Source organism: Xyrauchen texanus, chromosome 20 (assembly GCF_025860055.1).
Source record: "Xyrauchen texanus isolate HMW12.3.18 chromosome 20, RBS_HiC_50CHRs, whole genome shotgun sequence".
Taxonomy (NCBI): Eukaryota; Metazoa; Chordata; class Actinopteri; order Cypriniformes; family Catostomidae; genus Xyrauchen; species Xyrauchen texanus.
In genome coordinates this window covers 28,304,932-28,324,128 of record NC_068295.1, presented here as the reverse complement: position 1 = coordinate 28,324,128, position 19,197 = coordinate 28,304,932, and the positions used below count along the sequence as shown (strand labels likewise).

At 36.5% G+C, this 19,197-nt stretch overlaps 2 protein-coding genes across 2 annotated transcripts in view; one reads left to right on the top strand and one right to left on the bottom strand.

Annotated features, from left to right (window-relative positions):
* Positions 1-3,765: 3,765 nt before the first annotated feature.
* Positions 3,766-7,555, top strand: commd8 (COMM domain containing 8). Its single transcript, XM_052150828.1, has 5 exons — positions 3,766-4,085; positions 5,086-5,241; positions 6,304-6,456; positions 6,563-6,718; positions 6,812-7,555. The coding sequence occupies exons 1-5, from the start codon at positions 4,041-4,043 to the stop codon at positions 6,830-6,832; spliced, it is 531 nt and encodes a 176-aa protein (XP_052006788.1). The 5' UTR covers positions 3,766-4,040; the 3' UTR covers positions 6,833-7,555.
* Positions 7,556-7,770: 215 nt separating this feature from the next.
* The window catches only part of gabrb1 (gamma-aminobutyric acid type A receptor subunit beta1), a 51,477-nt gene continuing 40,050 nt past the window's right edge, over positions 7,771-19,197 (bottom strand). The window contains exons 5-9 of the mRNA XM_052150824.1: positions 17,946-18,028; positions 12,722-12,856; positions 12,238-12,390; positions 11,765-12,015; positions 7,771-10,191 (exon numbers count right to left, since the gene is read on the bottom strand). Of these exons, the coding sequence (XP_052006784.1) occupies positions 9,844-10,191; positions 11,765-12,015; positions 12,238-12,390; positions 12,722-12,856; positions 17,946-18,028 (970 nt within the window). The 3' untranslated portion in view covers positions 7,771-9,843. The remainder of the gene's footprint in view (positions 10,192-11,764; positions 12,016-12,237; positions 12,391-12,721; positions 12,857-17,945; positions 18,029-19,197) is intronic.

Sequence of the window (19,197 nt, the reverse complement as noted above, 5' to 3'; positions counted from 1 at the left end):
ATTTATACTGAATTTGATTAATATCCTTTATCCACCTGTCAGAGATAGCTAGAGAATATGCAGGATAAATCAGCCTAGAAAGTATCTCAGTTTTCTGTAATAAAATTCTGCCAAAAATGGAAATATCCCTTTGTAACCACACATTTAACATATTTTGACTTTTTGTTATATTGTCAGCCAAATTAATTTTTTCTCTAGTTTTAGTGTCTTTAGTAATAACAATACCTAAATATTTTACCTCATTTTTTAATGGAATATTAAATAATTGAGATTCAGTCTGATTATGCACTGCCATCAACTCACACTTTTTTAAATTTAATGTCAAACCAGAAGCTTTGGAAAAATGTGACACCAAATGAATGGCAGCTGGGATCTGCTCTGCATCCCTAAGAAACAGAGTAGTATCGTCTGCTAGTTGACTTATTAATAGCTGACTCCCCAAAACATTCAACGGCTTAACCTCTTTACTATTTTTCACATAAATTGCCAAAAGTTCAGCTATTAAAATAAACAAATACGGACTTGTCAGATCTCCTTGTCTAATACCTCTCTTTATGTTAAAACGCTTAGAAGTCCCACCTGGAAGTGATACTGAATATCATTATACAACATCTCTATCAATTTAACAAATTTAGAACCAAATCCAAAAGATGTAAGTGCATGTAGAATAAACGTATGTTCTACAGTATCGAATGCCTTATAGAAATCAAGAAACAAAATAAACCCATCATCCTTAATCAAATGTGCATAATCAATTAAATCCAAAACAAGTCTAATATTGTTGTGTATTAACCTTCCTTTAATAAAACCAGATTGTGATTCACTTATAACTTGACTCAACCTAAATTTTAGCCTGTTTGCAATAGCAGCTGTAAGAATTTTATAATCAATATTGAGTAGGGTAATCGGTCTCAGATTATCAATAACTCTTTTGTCTTTGCCTGACTTTGGGATGAGAATGATCAACCCCTGCTTCATAGTTGGAAGTAAAGAGTTAGCATCAAAACATTCCTTTAAAGCTTTAAACAACAAATCTTTTAAATCTTCCCAGAAAAATTTGTAAAAATTTGTAGTCAGACCATCCTGACCAGGAGATTTACCTAAAGGCATTTTTTTAATAGCAGAAACGATTTCGTCCAATCTCAGGTCTACATCACAACTTTCTTTAAATTCAATATCAATCTGTGGAATAAAATCTTGTATCTTTTCTAGAAAATCTTGACCATTTTTGACAGAATATGAAGAAGAATAAATATCACTATAAAATGAGTAAACTTCCTCGGATATTAATTTGGGGTCTGTGATTACCTTCTCATTAACAATCAAACTATTCACAGCATTGCTTTTCTGTCTCCTCTTTTCTAACTGACAAAAATATGCTGTATTTTTCTCTCCTTCCTCCAACCATTTTGCACGAGACCGTACAAAAGCTTCTTGTGCTTTCATTACATACAAATTATCTAATTTAGCTTGAAGAGAGAGTAATTTATCAAGATCATCTTGAGTCATTACCTGTGTACTACAACAGGTGTTAATTTCTTGAATTAAACTTAACTCTTTTTGCTTCTGTTCTTTGTTCTTTTGTTTGCCAAATCTAATTGAAACTTCCCTTGTTTTGAACTTAAAATACTCCCATTTATTTCCATTAGAAGTTAAAGTGAGGTCATCTTGAATCTCAATAATCAAATTTCTTATTTGACTACAATAATCTTTATCCTTTAAAAGTTCCGCATTAAACTTCCAGTAGTCTTTTCTAAAGGTATGTTTTGTTGTTGGTGTCAAAATCAATGAAATGAGGCAATGATCTGTCAATGGTGCGGCAGAAATGGAAACGTTAGTGACAAACTCAGAATGTTCCTCAGTAATAAGCCAAAAATCAATCCGTGACTTTGAGGATCCATTTGGTTTGACCCAGGAAAACTGAGAATCCTTCAAATGCTTCAACCTCCAGATGTCAATAAGGAAATTTGACTGGCAAAACTCCTGAATAATGTTATTAAAATGGTGACTTGTATAACTAGAAGGAGATCTGTCCAGCCATTCATCTGGTGCTAGATTAAAATCACCTCCAATTAGTACAAAATTTGTTTGAAATTTTAATTTAAGCTGTGTGACAACATCTGTAATCTTAGAAAATAAACTCTTGTTTTGCCCAGTACTGTTATAACCATAAACATTAACTAAAATAAGAAAAGTAAAGTATCTTCACTATTAACCACAGCAGCAAGCCAGTGACCGTGAGCATCAGACTGAAAAGTCACAATCCTCCCAGGGCAATTGTTAAGGCAAATGCTGATCGATTGCTGATCGATTGGAGCCATGACTAAATAAAATTGTCTCTCCCCACTGCATCTTCCAAAAAGCAGCATCTTCTTCAGTAGAGTGAGTCTCTTGTAGAAAAACAAAATGTGACTTTTGCCCATTGCAAAATAAAAATATACCTTTGCGTTTTACATTGTCCTTAAGTCCCCTTGCATTTAACGAACAAAAGGATAAACGAGATTTCAACAAGAACATACGCCCACTGGAACTCACAGTGTAACGTTACGAATCAAGAATGTCAATAAGCTATCGACAATGAAATTGGTCAAATAAAGTGCAACACTTACAAAAAGGCCTCTGAAAAAACTGCACATTTCCCATTTTCCAAGACTTCATCATCAGGCAAAAATTTGCTTCCCTTCAATGAAAGCGAAGGGACCACGAAAGTATGCCACTTTCCCTTCAGCACGCGCTTGTTTAATGCGTGGCCAAAGTACTCCCCTAGCCTCTCGGTCTTCTTTATTTAAGTCCTCAGCGAAATAAATGCCTGCCTCCTTGCACATGGTTGATCCCTTTGACAATGTCCATATTTGATCTCTGTAGATTCGCTTTGAAAACTGTATGATGATCTGGCGCGTACGATTCCCTTCTCGTCTACCAATACGATGACCCGAATCAACCGCCTCTTCCATTTCCCAGGGCACACCAGGAGCAATCTTGGCCAGAAGGGTTATCACTTCCTGTCGAGTGTTCTCGTTCTGTTTCTCTGACGAGCCTTTGATGCGTAAATTCCAACGCCTTTTGTAGCGATCCAATTCTCCTACCCTTGACCTCAACTCCTTATTTTCTTTTTTAAGATCAGAAAATTCCAGCTCCAATATAGCTTCCTTCTGCTTGTGAGCTTTCATCTCTTCCTTAACCTCAGAAATGGCATTACAATTCTCTTCCATTTTTTTGGACAGCTCCTCCAGTTTTTTCTCCTGCTTGTCAAATCTTCTGCCGAGGGAGTGAATTGCCTCAAGTATATCCGCATTAGAGATATCTTCCACCTGATCAGGCCGCACTTTCTTCATTATGTGAACTTTGCTGGGAGTAACAGGTACATTCTCAGCAGCACATTCCTTCAAGACACGCTTGTTAGTTTCAGCAGAAACCTCCATCGCGTCAGTATAATCATGATCATTTCTGTTACTGCTCACAGTCTTCTCTTCGGAGTTACGTGCTCTACTTGTCATCTTTAGATGATAAAAAATAAATCTCTATTAAACCGTTTGGGAAAAGTCTAAAAATAAGAAATAAAACTTTGAGACTTCGCTAGCAAAAAAACAATGCTGCTATCTAGTACGCCATCTTGGCGGAAGTCCCAACCAAAAAAAAAAAAAAAAATGTTAGATTAATCTTTTTTTTTTTAATCTTTTTTTTTTAATCTTAATCTTAAATTTTTACAACACAATAACTGGAGTGGAGGTGACGTATTTCCTGTTTGAGAGTGGAGCTCCAATCGCCCACAGTCTGCAGCCAGACCCGTGATAAGAAGCGGAAATTTGACAATAATTTGTAAATACAGAAACATAAATAACATCAGGCAAGTTTTTATGTGATTAAAATGCAAAACGTTTATTAAACATCCGAGTACAGGCAATAATGTTGTGCTGTGCAACACCTTGAAGACGCTACAACGGTTGAAGTCACATACACGCACGCGCGCACACGGTTCAAGTCACGTGACACTATTAGCTGACGTCAGTGAAAGGGAGAAAAAGACGACTGGCAGCACAATGATAGCGTTGCTTGACAAATTGCCACCTGAAGAATGTCCTAAAGTAAGTAATAACTGTGTAGTTTTTAGAATATATATATATATATATATATATATATATATATATATATATATATATATATATATATATATATATATATATATTTTTTTTTTTTTTCTTTTAAATAAAATGGTACCGATGTCTCATGGTAATCAAATGATCTGCCTTCAACTCGAGCTCAGCCATGCAACTCATTGCATTGCAATGTCATTCATTAAATCGTAGTTAACCTGTTGTAAGCTAGTTGAACCAGATGGAACTGGTAGATCTGGATATCTGCAAGGCGTACTAGGTTTCTGGCGTTCAGCCAGTCACGTTTATTTATACAGCACATTTAAAAACAACAACTGTTGACCAAAGTGCTGTACAGTTGAACCAGTGTTCTTTGATTATTTCCTCAACAAAAACACATGCTTGGCATCACTTACCCTCACAAAAGTGTACCAAGGTAACTATAGATAAAAAAAAGCAAAACGATTGGCGTTAAGATTGTGAAAGCTTCTACACTGTTTGAAAGAGATTCCAATAAAGTCTTTCTTTAAATAAAAAAGAATAATTACATTTAATTGAAATGATAAGCAATTAAATCAATGACTGAATCTGTTAATTGATTGAATTAAACCAGTAATTAAACAGTGAAAACAAAGTAAATACAGAAAACAAATGATGGGGTCTCATAGAGGTTTCAGAGACAAAAAGGAGCACAAGAAACAAAACCCCAAAGTATGTGCAGGACTTTATCTGCAATTATCTTTATATTTTCTGATCTGTTTTGAATATATTTTGATATTTTCTCATTCACCAATTATTGTGATTTTATGCATGGTGAATTTTTACATGTCAGTTCAGCTTTTGTTTGATAATCTACCAATGTTTAGATAACGAGGGGAACTGGTTTATTGTGGTTTCTTTCTAATAAATCTGGATAAAGAATTGTTCAGAGAATATATAATCAACTTGACTTTGAAAACTGAATTCTCAATGTCCTTGTTTCCCTTCTAAGCTCATACACAGGGTTGTGGATGGATTGTGCGGGCGGAGTGGTCCAAGGCGAACACATTATGGTGACAGGTGGAGTCTGACTGAATGGATGGAGTTAATGAAAAGTCTCTCCTCTATCATCCTGTTTGCTGTTGGGAGGGGCTGCTCCGATCAAGAGGTGAGTAAAGAAGAATTTGAACTGTCCTACAAATATCTCACTGTGTATCGAGTTATGTAAAGGGTTAAAGTAGATGTATTTTTAGGAAGAGTAACGTTTGCTGTCTTGCATCCGAATATATTAAACTGTTCATCTCAAGCACAACTGTTAACACTCAGAACCGTAAACTATCAAACAGTCATGAAATTTGAAACAGTCATAAACTATTTACTTACATTTGTTATCGGGTCCGAGGGTTTTTAACTGCCCCATCCTTAAATAACAGTTCCTTTACAAAGCTTGAATAGTTTTTTGACAATCCACGCTGATATGAGCTGAAATTACGCACATACATAGTCCAAAGCATGGTGAATAGACTCACACACATACAGTATTACATAGCTGGAAACGCATTAAAATGGTCAAAGACATCAATCTAGTGCATGTTTACACACACCAACAATTAAAAATAGCGCAGATGAGCGAAATAACTTGCCCATGATCCGTTTGTTCTCAAAACAGCAAGACCCAGAGAAACTGACTGAAAAATAATTGAATCTCCTCTTCAGAGTTGTAACTTGACACTGCGTTATTTAAAAGCAGCTCCAGATACATGACAAAGGTCAAAGACTTGTAGTACATGTTTTTATACAAAAATAGTCCAGATTGGTTCCCCTTTGATGTTCAGGAATAGTTAGGCCACAGTTGGCCGGTTTGTCCTGTTCTCTCTCTCTCTCTCTCTCGGAGTATGAACTGAAGCACCAGTGGGCGAGGCCAAGGGTAAAGTAGGCATTGATATTTTTTTGCTGTAGAGGCAGTGATGAATTATTGGGCCCCCAAATGATGTAGGGAAGTCTTGGAAGTAGAGATCTGGGCGTTTTTGCATCTTGGTTTCAATAAATGCTTTTATTGCATTGGGGATTAAGTTTGAGTTCTGAAATGTACAGTATGTTTTTATTGTAGAATGACCTCTTATATGTCAAAATATCAAGGAAAATTTGACTCTTCATGACATTACCCTTTTAAAGGAATGGTCTTTGAGTGATTTACAGGAGTTGTGATATTTTGTGCATGTGTGTGTAGGTTCAGCAACTGTTTAGTGATTTGGACAAAGTGCGTGCAGAGGCCATTCTGCAGTGTGTGCGGTCCAGGTTTGATGAGATCAGACATGCTTTGGTGGACAGAACCAATACCATCTCTAGCACTCAGCTACAGGACTTTAACTGGCAGTTAAAGGTGAAACAAATGCATACATAAGACACTTCTCAATTTTTTAATTTGTTAAAGTGTTGCTCTCTTACTCTCTCCTGCCTTTCATTTGTTAACCTCCAACTCACTCTAGCTGGCATTATGTAGCGATAAGCTGTCGGCTCTCAATACTCCTCTGCTAAATCTCAGTCTGGACCTAAAAGAGAATGGAATTCAGAGATTGGTAAACATAGAAATGAACAAAGAGGAACTACAAACACTCATCAGTGCACTAGAAGCTGCCAATAAGGTAATGCTGTCTTTTGATGAATTTATTGATTTTAATTTAAATATAAAGTGTGCATACAGCGTCTCTTTGTTTACAATATGTGTCTTATTCTAGGTTGTGCTGCAGTTGAAATGAAGAGATCACCAGTACATTTCTCTACTTACTGTACAAATATGGTTTGTTGCCATCTTAGCTTCAGAGAGGAATTCTAATGTCTCCATAACGAGACAATGCCTGCATGCAGCAAACATGAATCTAATAGACAGAACCTGAACTGAAAACATCACTGCCTCTACCTTTGAGGCATTCAAGCAGAGCTCAACAGTCTGGATGCAAATTTTATTGTTTTCTGGGTGAAATCTTCATTATAATGGGCTTAGAGTTGACTTGTTGGAGGTGCCTGATTAATGAGACTGGTCTGATTTAGAGGCACAATAAAGCTAAGGGCCTGCGTATACATTTATATGTTAATTTCCCCATGGACTTTTTGAACAAATGCAAATGCATTTTGGTTTTATTTGATGGATGCAGGTTTATATCAAGTAAGTAAAAACATTAAAGCCAAAATGCAAAAACTGTGAGTTCATCCCTTTTTTTTTAAGCAGAATAATTAATAGACAGGCAGAAATCCCCAACAGATGTTTCATGCTATCATGTGATATGGCTCACTTGTAATCCTGATTAATAGGTCAAAGCTTAGGTGCCCAGTCTGCAAACTGCAAAAATAAGTTTTCTTATTTTATTTTTTTGTAGTATGAATGGAGTTTTGTCTTTTATTATTGTTCGATGGCCCCATTAGTCCCATTTTCAGGACAGCTGAGGCAATCGGTGAGTGAAAACAATTAACCCTCAATAAAAGTTACACACAAGTAGTGTATTGATTAATTCCAACAGTTCTGTGACCTGCATTGATTCTTGGAGTTCCCAGCAAATTAAACCCATTCACTAATTGTTGTTTATACAACTACAAAGCATGTACATGCACTAAAAAAAATCATCACTTTATGATAGTTCTGGTGAGATATTTTATTTGGATTAATTCAAAATGTCTACAATTTAAAATAAAGTATCATTAAGAACAACTGTACTTGCATTTCAAGGCTCACATAAACTCAGATACAAGCAGTTTCTCAGTCGCACTCAGGCATACATTCTCCTACAACACACTCCACATGGTTAACAGCTTTAACAGAATACTATTTTAAATATACTCTTTTTATTTATAATTTTTTTTGGCATTTGCTGTTGTAGGCATTCCAAGCTAAAACACTTTAGGTGATATATATATATTTTAAAGGATACATTTTTATTTGTGAAAGGTTTATGTGTCTGCGTGTTCATGCTAATTCTGGCTGGATTGTGTGTAAATATACTTTGTTTATACTTGAGATCTCTTTGATTAACTTAAATGAATAGTTTAAATACTAATGTGTTGCAGTGTAAGCCATTTTTTTTTACATGCCAAATGCATTTTATGTCATTATAGAGGCAGTTATATAATATTAATACGTATTAATACAGGGCATTACAAAAGCCCTTGAAAGTACCCATACTTTTAAAAAGTGGAAATTAATTCAGAATAATTCTACTCTGCGGTTTTATGTGGAACCCTGTAAATACATTATTTTTTCATGTAGGCACAGATTCAGCCATAAAGAGAAAAAATTTATTGGTTATTAAGTCCTATCTGCTGCTTTGGTGAGCTTGAATAATACATAACTCACAGTGAATATATGTAAAGCTAAAAGTGCAAGGTTAATACATTAAAATAATTTAATTTATAAATAGTTACAACTGTAGATCCGTACGACAATGCCCATATATAAAGTCATACAGCACCTACGTTCTGATGGCTAATATCAGGGATGCTGAGTTCAATCATGATGCCCAGCATAGTCAAGTCAAATATTGGTTGACGGAGACTAACAGAATGAAGGCATTTATTCATTTTCCTGAATATTATTATAATTATTATTTGTCTTGTGAATACCTCAAGTCTAGATTAAGCACACTGGGTTTTGCAGTAAAAAATTCATCTACCACTTGGATGAAATTATATGCAGGATTCCTGGGTTTATTTAAACCCATGATGAAATCATTAATCATTTGATACCTGATATGTTTACATACATTGTCAATCATTGAAAACTGCTTGTCATCATGTCGAATGTTGCTGTATAGAACAACAGATAGCTATGCTTATCAGATGATCTACTGTACATATCAAGAAATGAAATCAGAGCACAAATGGTGTGTTAGGCCACATAAAAACTGGCACACACACAAGAGCTGTAGAAAATAACATAACCCAAATGATGAGGTCTTTTGCCCATTACTTGGTGGCAGAGTGAAGTTACTAAAGTCTTACTAAGAAGAAAATATTTCATAATTAAAGTCTTCTTTCTCTCCCAAAAAAAGAAAGTTCTTGTTTTCCACTAAAACAATCCGAAACCAGATCAACATGATCTGATTTACATGAGAAGCAATCTTGTGTAAGATAATAAGAATATTGGAGTAGAAATAAACCTCAATAAAGTTAAAACCAGAGATGAAGAAACAAATTCCAATGGATAAAGAATAAAATGATCTTAATTCAAGATATATTCTCTGAAAACAATTGTATTAAATTAAGCTTCTCAAGTAAATGTATCTTATTACAATGATGCTTATATCATTTTCATTGTTGAAGACCCTAATCTAACCTTATTCTCCTAACCTAACCCTACCCCTAACTCCCCCTATCTTCTAACTAACAACTTCCAACTGCTGTTTTACAGTGGTTTATGACTTTCTGACATAGAGGTGCAATGCAGTCATGCTGGATCTCTGCAAGGGAAAGTGTTTCCCTCAATGTGAGGCTGCAGTCTCCTTTAAAGCCCATATGAAACTGATTCCACAGATGTAAAGAGCAGAAATCCAGTGACAATGTCAAACTAAATCAACATCGAGTAGCTTTAAAAGTTTAATAATTATATAAAAAAAATGTCTTACATAAAAACTTTGATATAGATTTACATCATACATATGTATATATTTTTTAGTTAAATATCCTAAAACATTATACAGACAAGGGCTATCTATAGAATCCACCTCATTCAGAGCCTGAGTTGATGTGTGAATGGCTGGATTTGATAACGGGTTGCCCCCTAGTGGACATAATACAGCCAGTATACTAAGTTAAAGAACGTGTAGGTGATGGGAAAGATAACACGTGACCATTTGTCGATGGAATTTACGTCTGTAAGGTCTGGAATTTTCACCTTCAGCTGAGCAGCTCGCCTCCTAAGATGACTCTGTTTATGGGTTATTGGCCTCTCAAGAGAGGCAGTGGGCCGGACATAGAGGTCACGCCCTGTAAGGGGCTTACGGTATTGAATGCTGGCACTATCATAAGAGAACATGGTGTTCCTTGGGTCTCCAAGAGCTCCTAATATCTCGGCCCCTCTAAGGTGCAGATCAAGGTTTGTTAGAGGAATGTGTCCATGGACATCAACCTTTATTTAAAGAGAAAAAGAGATAAATGAAATCAGGACATGAGCAACAAAAATCAAAAGAAGATCTTTAAAGGTGTACTTAATAAATTATCTAAAATATATGAAATATATGGGCTTCCTCTAGCTGTGGTTGGTTCCTCACTTTATCTCATAAACTGCCCTATTATTGGACACCAGTTGCAGAATAAATTAATCACGACAAATAAAATTTGCTTTAGCTTGATGTTGCACCCTTGCCGATTTATGTCAAAGTCCAAGTATAACTATTAACATTAGTTAAAGTGATAGTTCACTCCATGCTATCCCAGATGTGTATGAAGTTATTTCCTTTGCAGAACACAAAGATTTACAGAAGAATATTTCAGATCTACAATGCAAGTGAATGTGTACCAAAACATTGAAGCTCCAAAAAGCACATTAAAAACAGCATAAAAGTAATCCATACGACTCCAGTTGTTAAATCAATATATTCAGAAGAAATATGATACTGTAAGTGTGGGTGAGAAACAGATCAGCATTTAAGTCCTTTTTTACTATAAATCTCCACTTTCCCTTTCCCATTCTTCTTCTTTAGTTTTTGTCGATTCGCACTTTGTGCATATCACCATCCACTGGGCAGGAAGGAGAATTTATATTAAAAAAGGGCTTGAATATTGATATAGATTTAACCACTTGAGACTTATGGATTACTTTTATGCATTGTAATTGTCATACTGCTATGTTGCTTGGAACTGCACCCAAGAATTATATATACTTGTGTATATGGTTGAGTGACAATAAAGGGATTTGATTTCATGCTGCTTTTAAGTGCTTTTTGCCTCAGAGTTTTGGTCTATATTCTCTTGCAATGTACAGAACTATAGAGCTGAAATATTCTTCTAAGAATCTTTGTTTGTGTTCGGCAGAAGGAAAAAAGTCATACATATCTGGGAAGTCATGGTTAATAAATGATGAGCGATTTTTCATTTTTGGGTGAACTATCTCTTTAATCAGTTATTTAACCCAATTGTCATGTACAACCTCAATTCTGAAAAAGTTGGGACAGTATGAAAAATGCTAATAAAAACAAAAAAAAAGAGTGATTTGTAAATTATATTCACCCTTAGCTATATTGAAAGCGCTACAACTAAACACTGTCCACACTTTTTCTACAGTTGGGGTTGTATAAAAACACAATGTTATTTCCACATACAGAAGATATACATATGCCGGTTGCCCACAATGGAGCATCAAGATTACCTAAAATAATAAAAAATATTTTATATTGATTAGAATGTTAAGAGGTCAAGATTACAATATAAACTGACGTCATATTTGTCACTCTGGAGACAATGCACCACTAAGTGCTTACCTGTATTTTTAAGGGAGAGATGGAACCTATGGCTATTTCCTTGGTCAGTGGGGGGAGTCAAAAAGGTTGAGACCCATTGATTTACAGTACTATCAGCTCTATTTCACACATTTGACCATGTTTAAATCCATTCAGCAGAATTGTGCATTTTCCCATAATATCCCCATAAAAAAACAGACATTCCATCTGGGTCTGGAGATAAGCAAGCGTGTCTCTGCCCACCTGAACTTTGTTACTTTCCATTCGACTCTTTTCATTGTTGCTTTTTGCAGCTTTTTCTGCAACTTTCTTCTGTAAGTGGGGACCACGGCCAAAGAAGATGTAGTTGACGAAGGCATACTCGAGCAATGCCAGGAACACAAACACAAAGCAGCCCATCAGATAGATGTCTATGGCCTTTACATATGGGATCTTGGGTAATGTCTCCCTAAGATGAGTGTTGATTGTGGTCATAGTCAGAACAGTGGTGATTCCTACAGAGAATTAGTATTAACCAGAATTAAAATACGTATAAGAGCTTATTCTTAACAATAATTGTATGGCATCAAGCGTAGTAGAGAAGTGAAGATAATTAAAGAAAATGTGATAGTGTGTTTGGGTGGTGAGAAGCACAAGGTGACCTTACATGCTCACACACACATGCATGCACGCGCGCGCACACACACACACGCACACACACACACACGCACACACACCTAGTGCAACTCTTGCTGCTGAAGCATCGTAGTTTATCCAGAAGGAGACCCAAGACAAGATTGTGATCAGTGTTGAAGGCATATAGGTCTGAAGGATGAAATATCCAATGTTTCTCTTCAGTTTAAAACTTAGAGACAGACGTGGATAAGACCCTGAAATTGATAAATTAAAAAGGTATTGTGTTGTAGGTCAATGGGAAACATGTCATTTAATTGAGTTCTTTGTGTTTGTTGAATCTAACTGCATTATTTAAAACATATTCAACAGTAGAAAGTGTTGCATTATCAATGTTAAATCATATGAGTATTACAACTACACATACAATTATTTTAAGTTTCAGTACACAAACTAATTTCAATGTGTGCCTCTTGAACTCGAGTGAACTGAAGATAATGTTGGCATAGTTCGGAATGGATGAGGAGAGCTGACTCATCTCTAAAGAATGGCTATTCATCTGATAAACATGCAGAGGATGCACTGTACCTGTGGCGAACACCACTTTCTTAGACAGTGTTTTATAATCAATGATAGAGAACTGTGGCAGCTCAATGTTGTCCACTCCTGTCACCGAACTTCCTCCCTGCCAGTAAAACTCAATGTCATCTGTGGTGTAGCCATCTGGGAGAGAAAAAGAAGGACATTAAGATTTAACCGATTCAAATAAATTTTTGAAAAGACTCAATACTAAGTTGATGAAAGATTTTATATAAAATATTTATATACATTATACACATTTTCATGACTTTTCCAGGCATAGAAATCATTAATTTAAATCTCCCTCATATTTCCTGGTGACTGTGTGAACCCTGACAAAGGAAAACTACTTCTCTCTCATTCTCACAGTATTCTTGTCAGTGCTGTAAATCAGCATGTGATTGCATTGAAAACAGCTCTGCAAGAAGCCTTGTCCAGGTCTAACCGACAAGCTTATCTACAGGTGTGCACAGTGCTCCAGAATATCAAGGCTTAATTAGAGGATGAAGTCTTACGATAGACAGCTCTCTCAGTACTTCATTAAGTGAAATCAAAAGAAGCATCAGCCTCAGAGTCCTGAGTGACTGAAGCATGGAGATAATCCTTATGAAGTTCTTCTCTGCCCTGTCAAACCACAAACCAGGGTGTCGGGCGCCCAAGACTCATCAATGCGCGAGGGCAACAAAGTATATCCCATCTGGTCTGAACTGAAAGAAGGTCTACTGTGGCACAAGTCACAGAAAATTGCAATGATTGTTACAGGACGAATGTGTCACAACACACAGTGCATCGCACGCTGCTGCGTATGGGGCTGCATAGCCGCAGACTGGTCAGAGTGCCCATGATTACCATTGTCCACCTTCGAAAGTACCTACAATGTACATGGGGAATTGACAAACTGGAAGATGAACACGATGAACAAAATGACCATGTAAATTTACATGCCTTTCCATGCTTTCAGTATCAATGGTTCTGACATATATAATATATAAATGTAAACAGTTAACCCTTTAAATTCTGAATGAGTTTTTAAAGATTTCCTGTTTCATTGGCATGCCTAAAATTAAAGTTTTATAACTCTACAAAAAATCCAAAGAGGGTCAACTGTTTGATATTATTTAAAAGAAAAAGCAAATATTTTAATTATGGTAAATAGCGATTTTTTTTAACCTTAGAGGTTACCAAAGTGCTTTACACTGTGATGCACTCACCCATTCACACACTCATACACCAAGATGCTCGCCTGCCGTTGGGAGCAACTTGGGGTTCAGTGTCTTGCCCAAGGACACTTCGGCATGTGGAGTCGTGTGGGCCGGGAATCAAACTGCCAACCCTGCGATTAGCAGCCGACCCACTCTACCACCTGAGCCACAGCCACCCTGAATTATATAGACAAGTCAAGTACATTTTATTTGTATAGCGCCTTTCACAACACACATTGTTTCAAAGCAGCTTTACAGAAGATCAGGCATTAACAGAAGATAAAACTGTAATGTCTATAATGTCGATGAATGATCATTGTGTAATTAGATAAAATACGATTGTTAATCGTGTTTAAAATAATTAAATAATAATTGTATTTATAACCCCAGTGAGCAAGCTGAAGGCAACTGTGGCAAGGAACACAAACCTCCATAAGATGTTGGTTTTGTCCCAAATAACCTTGGGAGAAACCAGACTCACTGTGGGGGCCAGTTCCCCTCTGGCTAACTCCATTATGAATATAATGTAAATATTACTTATGTATAGTTAAAGTCATGGTTTAAAATGATTAAACTAAGGGTTAAGGGTCAGTGTTTAAACATCAATTTTGTTTTAACTGTAAGATTAATGACCAATGTCTTTGAAGTCCATCCTGGATTAACTGCAGAAGTTCACATAGATGCAATTGTCCTTGTTAATTGGCCAATGAAGGCTTTTGTTGCAAAAGTTAGTCTATGTATTCCATTTCAAGATCGTAGTCCATCAATAGACCGAGGTGATGCAGGCAGAGATCAGGATGTGAAACGCAGTTCAATCTGGCCGGTAATTTCGGTGAGGTTCAGTGTGGTCCATCCTAAATCCAAGGTTCAGACAATGGCATATGAAGTATCCCATGTCTTATGGTTGGAGTTGGCATCACTTCATCCTCTGAAGTCCATCATAATAGACTGAAGTGATGTTTGGCTGGCACCGGCTGCATTTAGTCATCATCATTCAGCGACACTTAGCAATGGAGTCCAACACGAAGCAGGAATGGTGCTGGATCCAGTTAGTTCTGGTGACCTCAGGATAGGAGTCCCGAGGTTGAGACAGGGAAACAAATAAAATAATATAAGCATAGATGCCATTATATTTATTGCAGAGTTATAAATCATGACCAATGTATCTGGTTTCTGGTTCCAGGAGACTAAACTAAAGCAGCCTAATTGTGGGTTGAAGGATAAATTAGGTGTATGTTAAGCTTTGCCTTGCTAAATAGATGAGTCTTTAGTCTAGACTTAAACTGAGTGAGTGTGTCTGCATCTCGAACAATGTTAGGGAGACTATTCCATAGTTTAGGAGACAAATATGAAAAGGATCTACCTCCTTTTGTGGATTTTGATATTCTAGGAACTATTAACAGGCCAGAATTTTGCAATTGTAATGAACGTGATGGAATAAAGTGTGGTAGAAGGTCAGGGCAGAGGAGAGCGGCATCTTTTTAGCAGGTTAGGTCTACCCCAAAAACTCTTCCAATTGTCTATAAATCCAATTTTATTCTTCAGACTACTATTAGTGACACTAATCAACTATAAACCTCATCACCACGATGAGCAGGGTGGGGACCAGAGCATATTACAGTGTCTGACATACTTTTTGCAAATTCACACAACTCTTTAACATTATATTTAGTGATCTCCGACTGGTGAAGCCAGACATCGTTAGTGCCGACATGGATAACAATTTTAGAAAATCTATGTTTAGCATTAGCCAGCACTTGTAAATTTGATTTGATGTCAGATGCTCTGACCCCTGAAATGCAATTAACAATAGTGGCTGGAGTCTCTATTTCCACGTTCCTTACAATAGAATCACCAATAACAAGGGCTCTTTCAACATGATTCTCAGTGGGTGTATCACTGAGTGGGGGGAATCGATTGGAAACCCTAACAGGAATGGGAGAGTGGTGTCTCTTTGCTGAGCGAGTATGCCACCGAGACGTCACCCAAATGGCCTGCTGCAGGGGCTCTACAGCCGGAACCAAAGTGTGTATGTTGCTCTCTGTACTACTCGCATCCGAAACAGTATCTACTGGCTTCTCTTTCTCACTGACCTCCACTAGCGTTCGGATGCAAGTCTCTAAATCATTAACCTTCTCCATCAGCCTGACTAATTCCTTACAATTATCACATGTGAATCCCTCACTGCTGACAGAGGAGGCTATTGTAAACATGTGACATGCAATGCAGGAAGAAATAACATGAGCGAATGCCATGACTTACCGCAAATTGTTTGTTGTTGTTGGTTGTTCCTGAGAGGTGAGGGTTTGAGATTGATTTGAATCCCTCACGCAATTGTTTGTTGTTGTTGGTTGTTCTTGATAAGTGGTGCTTTGAGATCGATGCAATAATCTGTGTACCGGAGAGGAGAAAAAACGGGTGCATGCTGAAAAAAATGCATGCAGTTTAATCGCGATAAAAATAGAACGCGGATGCAGGTGGAATATGCACGAAGTTGAATCGCGATAAGAGAATAATACGAGGGAAAACCCGATGCGTGCTTAAAAATGGCAGATGTTAAGGATTAGAAGCTGAAAACAGATATAAAAGCTATGCTAAAAAACTAGCAGGCTACAAACACAGACTCTAGCAAGGTGCAAGCAGCAACAGGTAAAATACACACAGATGAAAGAGTAGAAAAGAGGAAAAACCTGAAAAGCGGTAAAATGACAAAGGATATAATGACGAATATAACGATGAACTTTTGAGAATAAGAATAAGCAATGCTAAGCAGCCTAAGCAGGCTACAAACAAACACTTGTGCAGCGTGCCGTCAGCAACAGGACGTCCAGAGACGTCAGCACTTGATGAAAAAGAATAGATGTTGAAAAATTATTAAGAAACCACTACAGTACAGTAGTGAAAATCACTACAAAACTTGAGCCAAAAATGTATTTTTTCTAATTTTTCTAATATATTTCACGGTGTAAATAAGGTAGATAAAAAAGTTATTTTGTTTTGTTGCTTTTGTAATACTGTCACCTGTAACTCTTTTGTAAATTTTGTGTTGATACGACAAAGTAATCAAAAGTTATAGCATTACAAAAATAATTTATCCTAGTGAACAAAGTGTCCAAAAGCCTTTCCAAAAAAATCAAACATAATAAGTGTGCATAGGAACTAATTACACATGTAAATACAACAATGACTAAAGGTTTGTTCTCTCTCCAAAGCAAGAGTAATGAGATCTCATTCAGTCTGATCTGTTTCATTTTAGCCATCGAGTCTGTGCCATGTACTTGGTGCCATCTACTGGTGGCCATATGTATTAGAGGGAATGATCCTCTCTGCCCATATTTGGATGACTTCCACCTCTGGTTGCAACTGATTACTAATATGATTGATTTAGCATTCCATGACGCTGGAAAACATACTACATAATTTCCGATGAAGTCATCTGATGCAGAAAAGCTAACTTGTTTTAGCCAGATAACACATTATGTGCTATTTGCACATTGTGCTGCGTTTGGATAATCTAATGATCTATGCATCCAATTATGTTGTGTATGGCCTCGTTTTAATGGGAATCCGCTCTTCTAAGTAATGGTATGGGATATTTTATGTTCCGTTTATGTTAAGTGAAGTTATAAGCAAAACGCAGCTTATAAACAACACCTGTTTACATGTAACATGTATATCAAAGATATATTCATAGCTATATCTCGCTGTAATTTTGTCTGCGAGAAAACAAATAGGCTGGTTGTATTCTACTATTTGAGAGCTTTCCAATGACATATGACACATGGCTATTTGATCAGTTTGAAGTTGTTACCAATTACAATAATATGTCCAGCGCAAAATTATTTATAAATGATCAGAACTTAACACTTCTGATTTGTCTGCAAATTTCAAAGCACTTGTTTAGTTTTGGTTGTAATGCCTATATGTGTTGTAAAGTACAATTTTGTATTTTGTGTTGGTCAAGTCCAAAACAAGCTTAAATGGTCAAGTCCAAAACAAGCTTAAATGGCTAAACCACAAATAACACTTACAACTTTCGATCTCCAGTGTACAATTCTGCTCATCCAGTGGGTATCTGCGCAAATCCATCATACATGCAGCTGTGGTAGTTATCCTGAAGATAAGAGTAAAAAACAATACAGTTGCAATTATTCTGATATACTGTTCACTTCTAAAATCACTTTTGTCATTCAAATAAATACTGCATGAATTTGACACTGCAAACATACAATTTCAAAAGTAAAATTCTTTGTCCTGTCAAGAGAAAGTAAAATATTAAAGCTGTTCATTTCAGATTGCATCATAGCTATCTGCTTGAAGTAATATCTGTCATCAAAGTAATACCTGCAAAAACCCCAGCTTAAATCAACCTGAGATCATTTGCTGGTCTTAGCTTGTCTCCCATTCCCATACCATTTTAGAGGGGTTTTGGTAACTTGTCAGCTGTTCAGTCTGGAAGAACAGCTAGCTAACCAGCTAAACCATCTCAGCAGCAGCTTCTCCAGGCTGGGAGACATGCTTAAACCAGCTAAAACAAGCTTAGTCCTGTTTAAGCTGCTGTTGTTGTTTTTTTTTTTTTTTTAGCAGAGATGGCTGCTCAGGAAAGCTTTGTAGAACATGAATTCATGCAGAACTAATATTGATATGACAAGTACATTATGTGTACTTAATATAACAAAAGAACAAATGTTATCATTCCCCAATCGATTCTAATTAAGTGAAATCAATGTAGCAGGTAATTAGCTGATAATACCTTGTAAAATGTGCTTATATTTTATTCATGTGTCATTTAAATGTTCTCTCATGATCTGCTTGTTAATTGCAGACACATACTACAGCCTTCCTCTACATTCCTTGTTTCTATCACTCTTTCTGAAAAATCTTGGCTTTCCATCCCTCTTTATTCCTCTCATGTGTAATTGCCTTAACAGTGTCTCAGTCATGTCTGCAGCCCCTATATCAAATGCCTCTGGCTGAATCTTAATTACGCTGAGCTTTAATTAACACGCAAACACACACGCAGTGGCCTTTCAGAGCATGACTGCTGTACTTTCTGACAACTTATGATGGAATAGCTTCTTCATTCTTCAGTCCCTGATGAGTTTGGGTATACAGCAGTGTTGCCAGACAAAACAAACACAAAAATTAGCCTGAATAAGATACCCTGTTTCATGGAGAAAAGAAAATAGCTGAATTCCATTAATCAAATGTATTGTAGCACAAACTTGCATAAAACATAGATTAAACAAGACTAAATGGTTGAAAATAATTGTAAAGCATTTG

Bases quoted from the DNA above. Each gene is read 5' to 3' on its own strand.
- commd8 (XM_052150828.1), top strand. From the start codon at position 4,041: ATGATAGCGTTGCTTGACAAATTGCCACCTGAAGAATGTCCTAAA. The intron at 5,242-6,303 runs GTGAGTAAAGAA...ATGTGTGTGTAG, and splicing joins GGGGCTGCTCCGATCAAGAG to GTTCAGCAACTGTTTAGTGA. The intron at 6,457-6,562 runs GTGAAACAAATG...AACTCACTCTAG, and splicing joins ACTTTAACTGGCAGTTAAAG to CTGGCATTATGTAGCGATAA.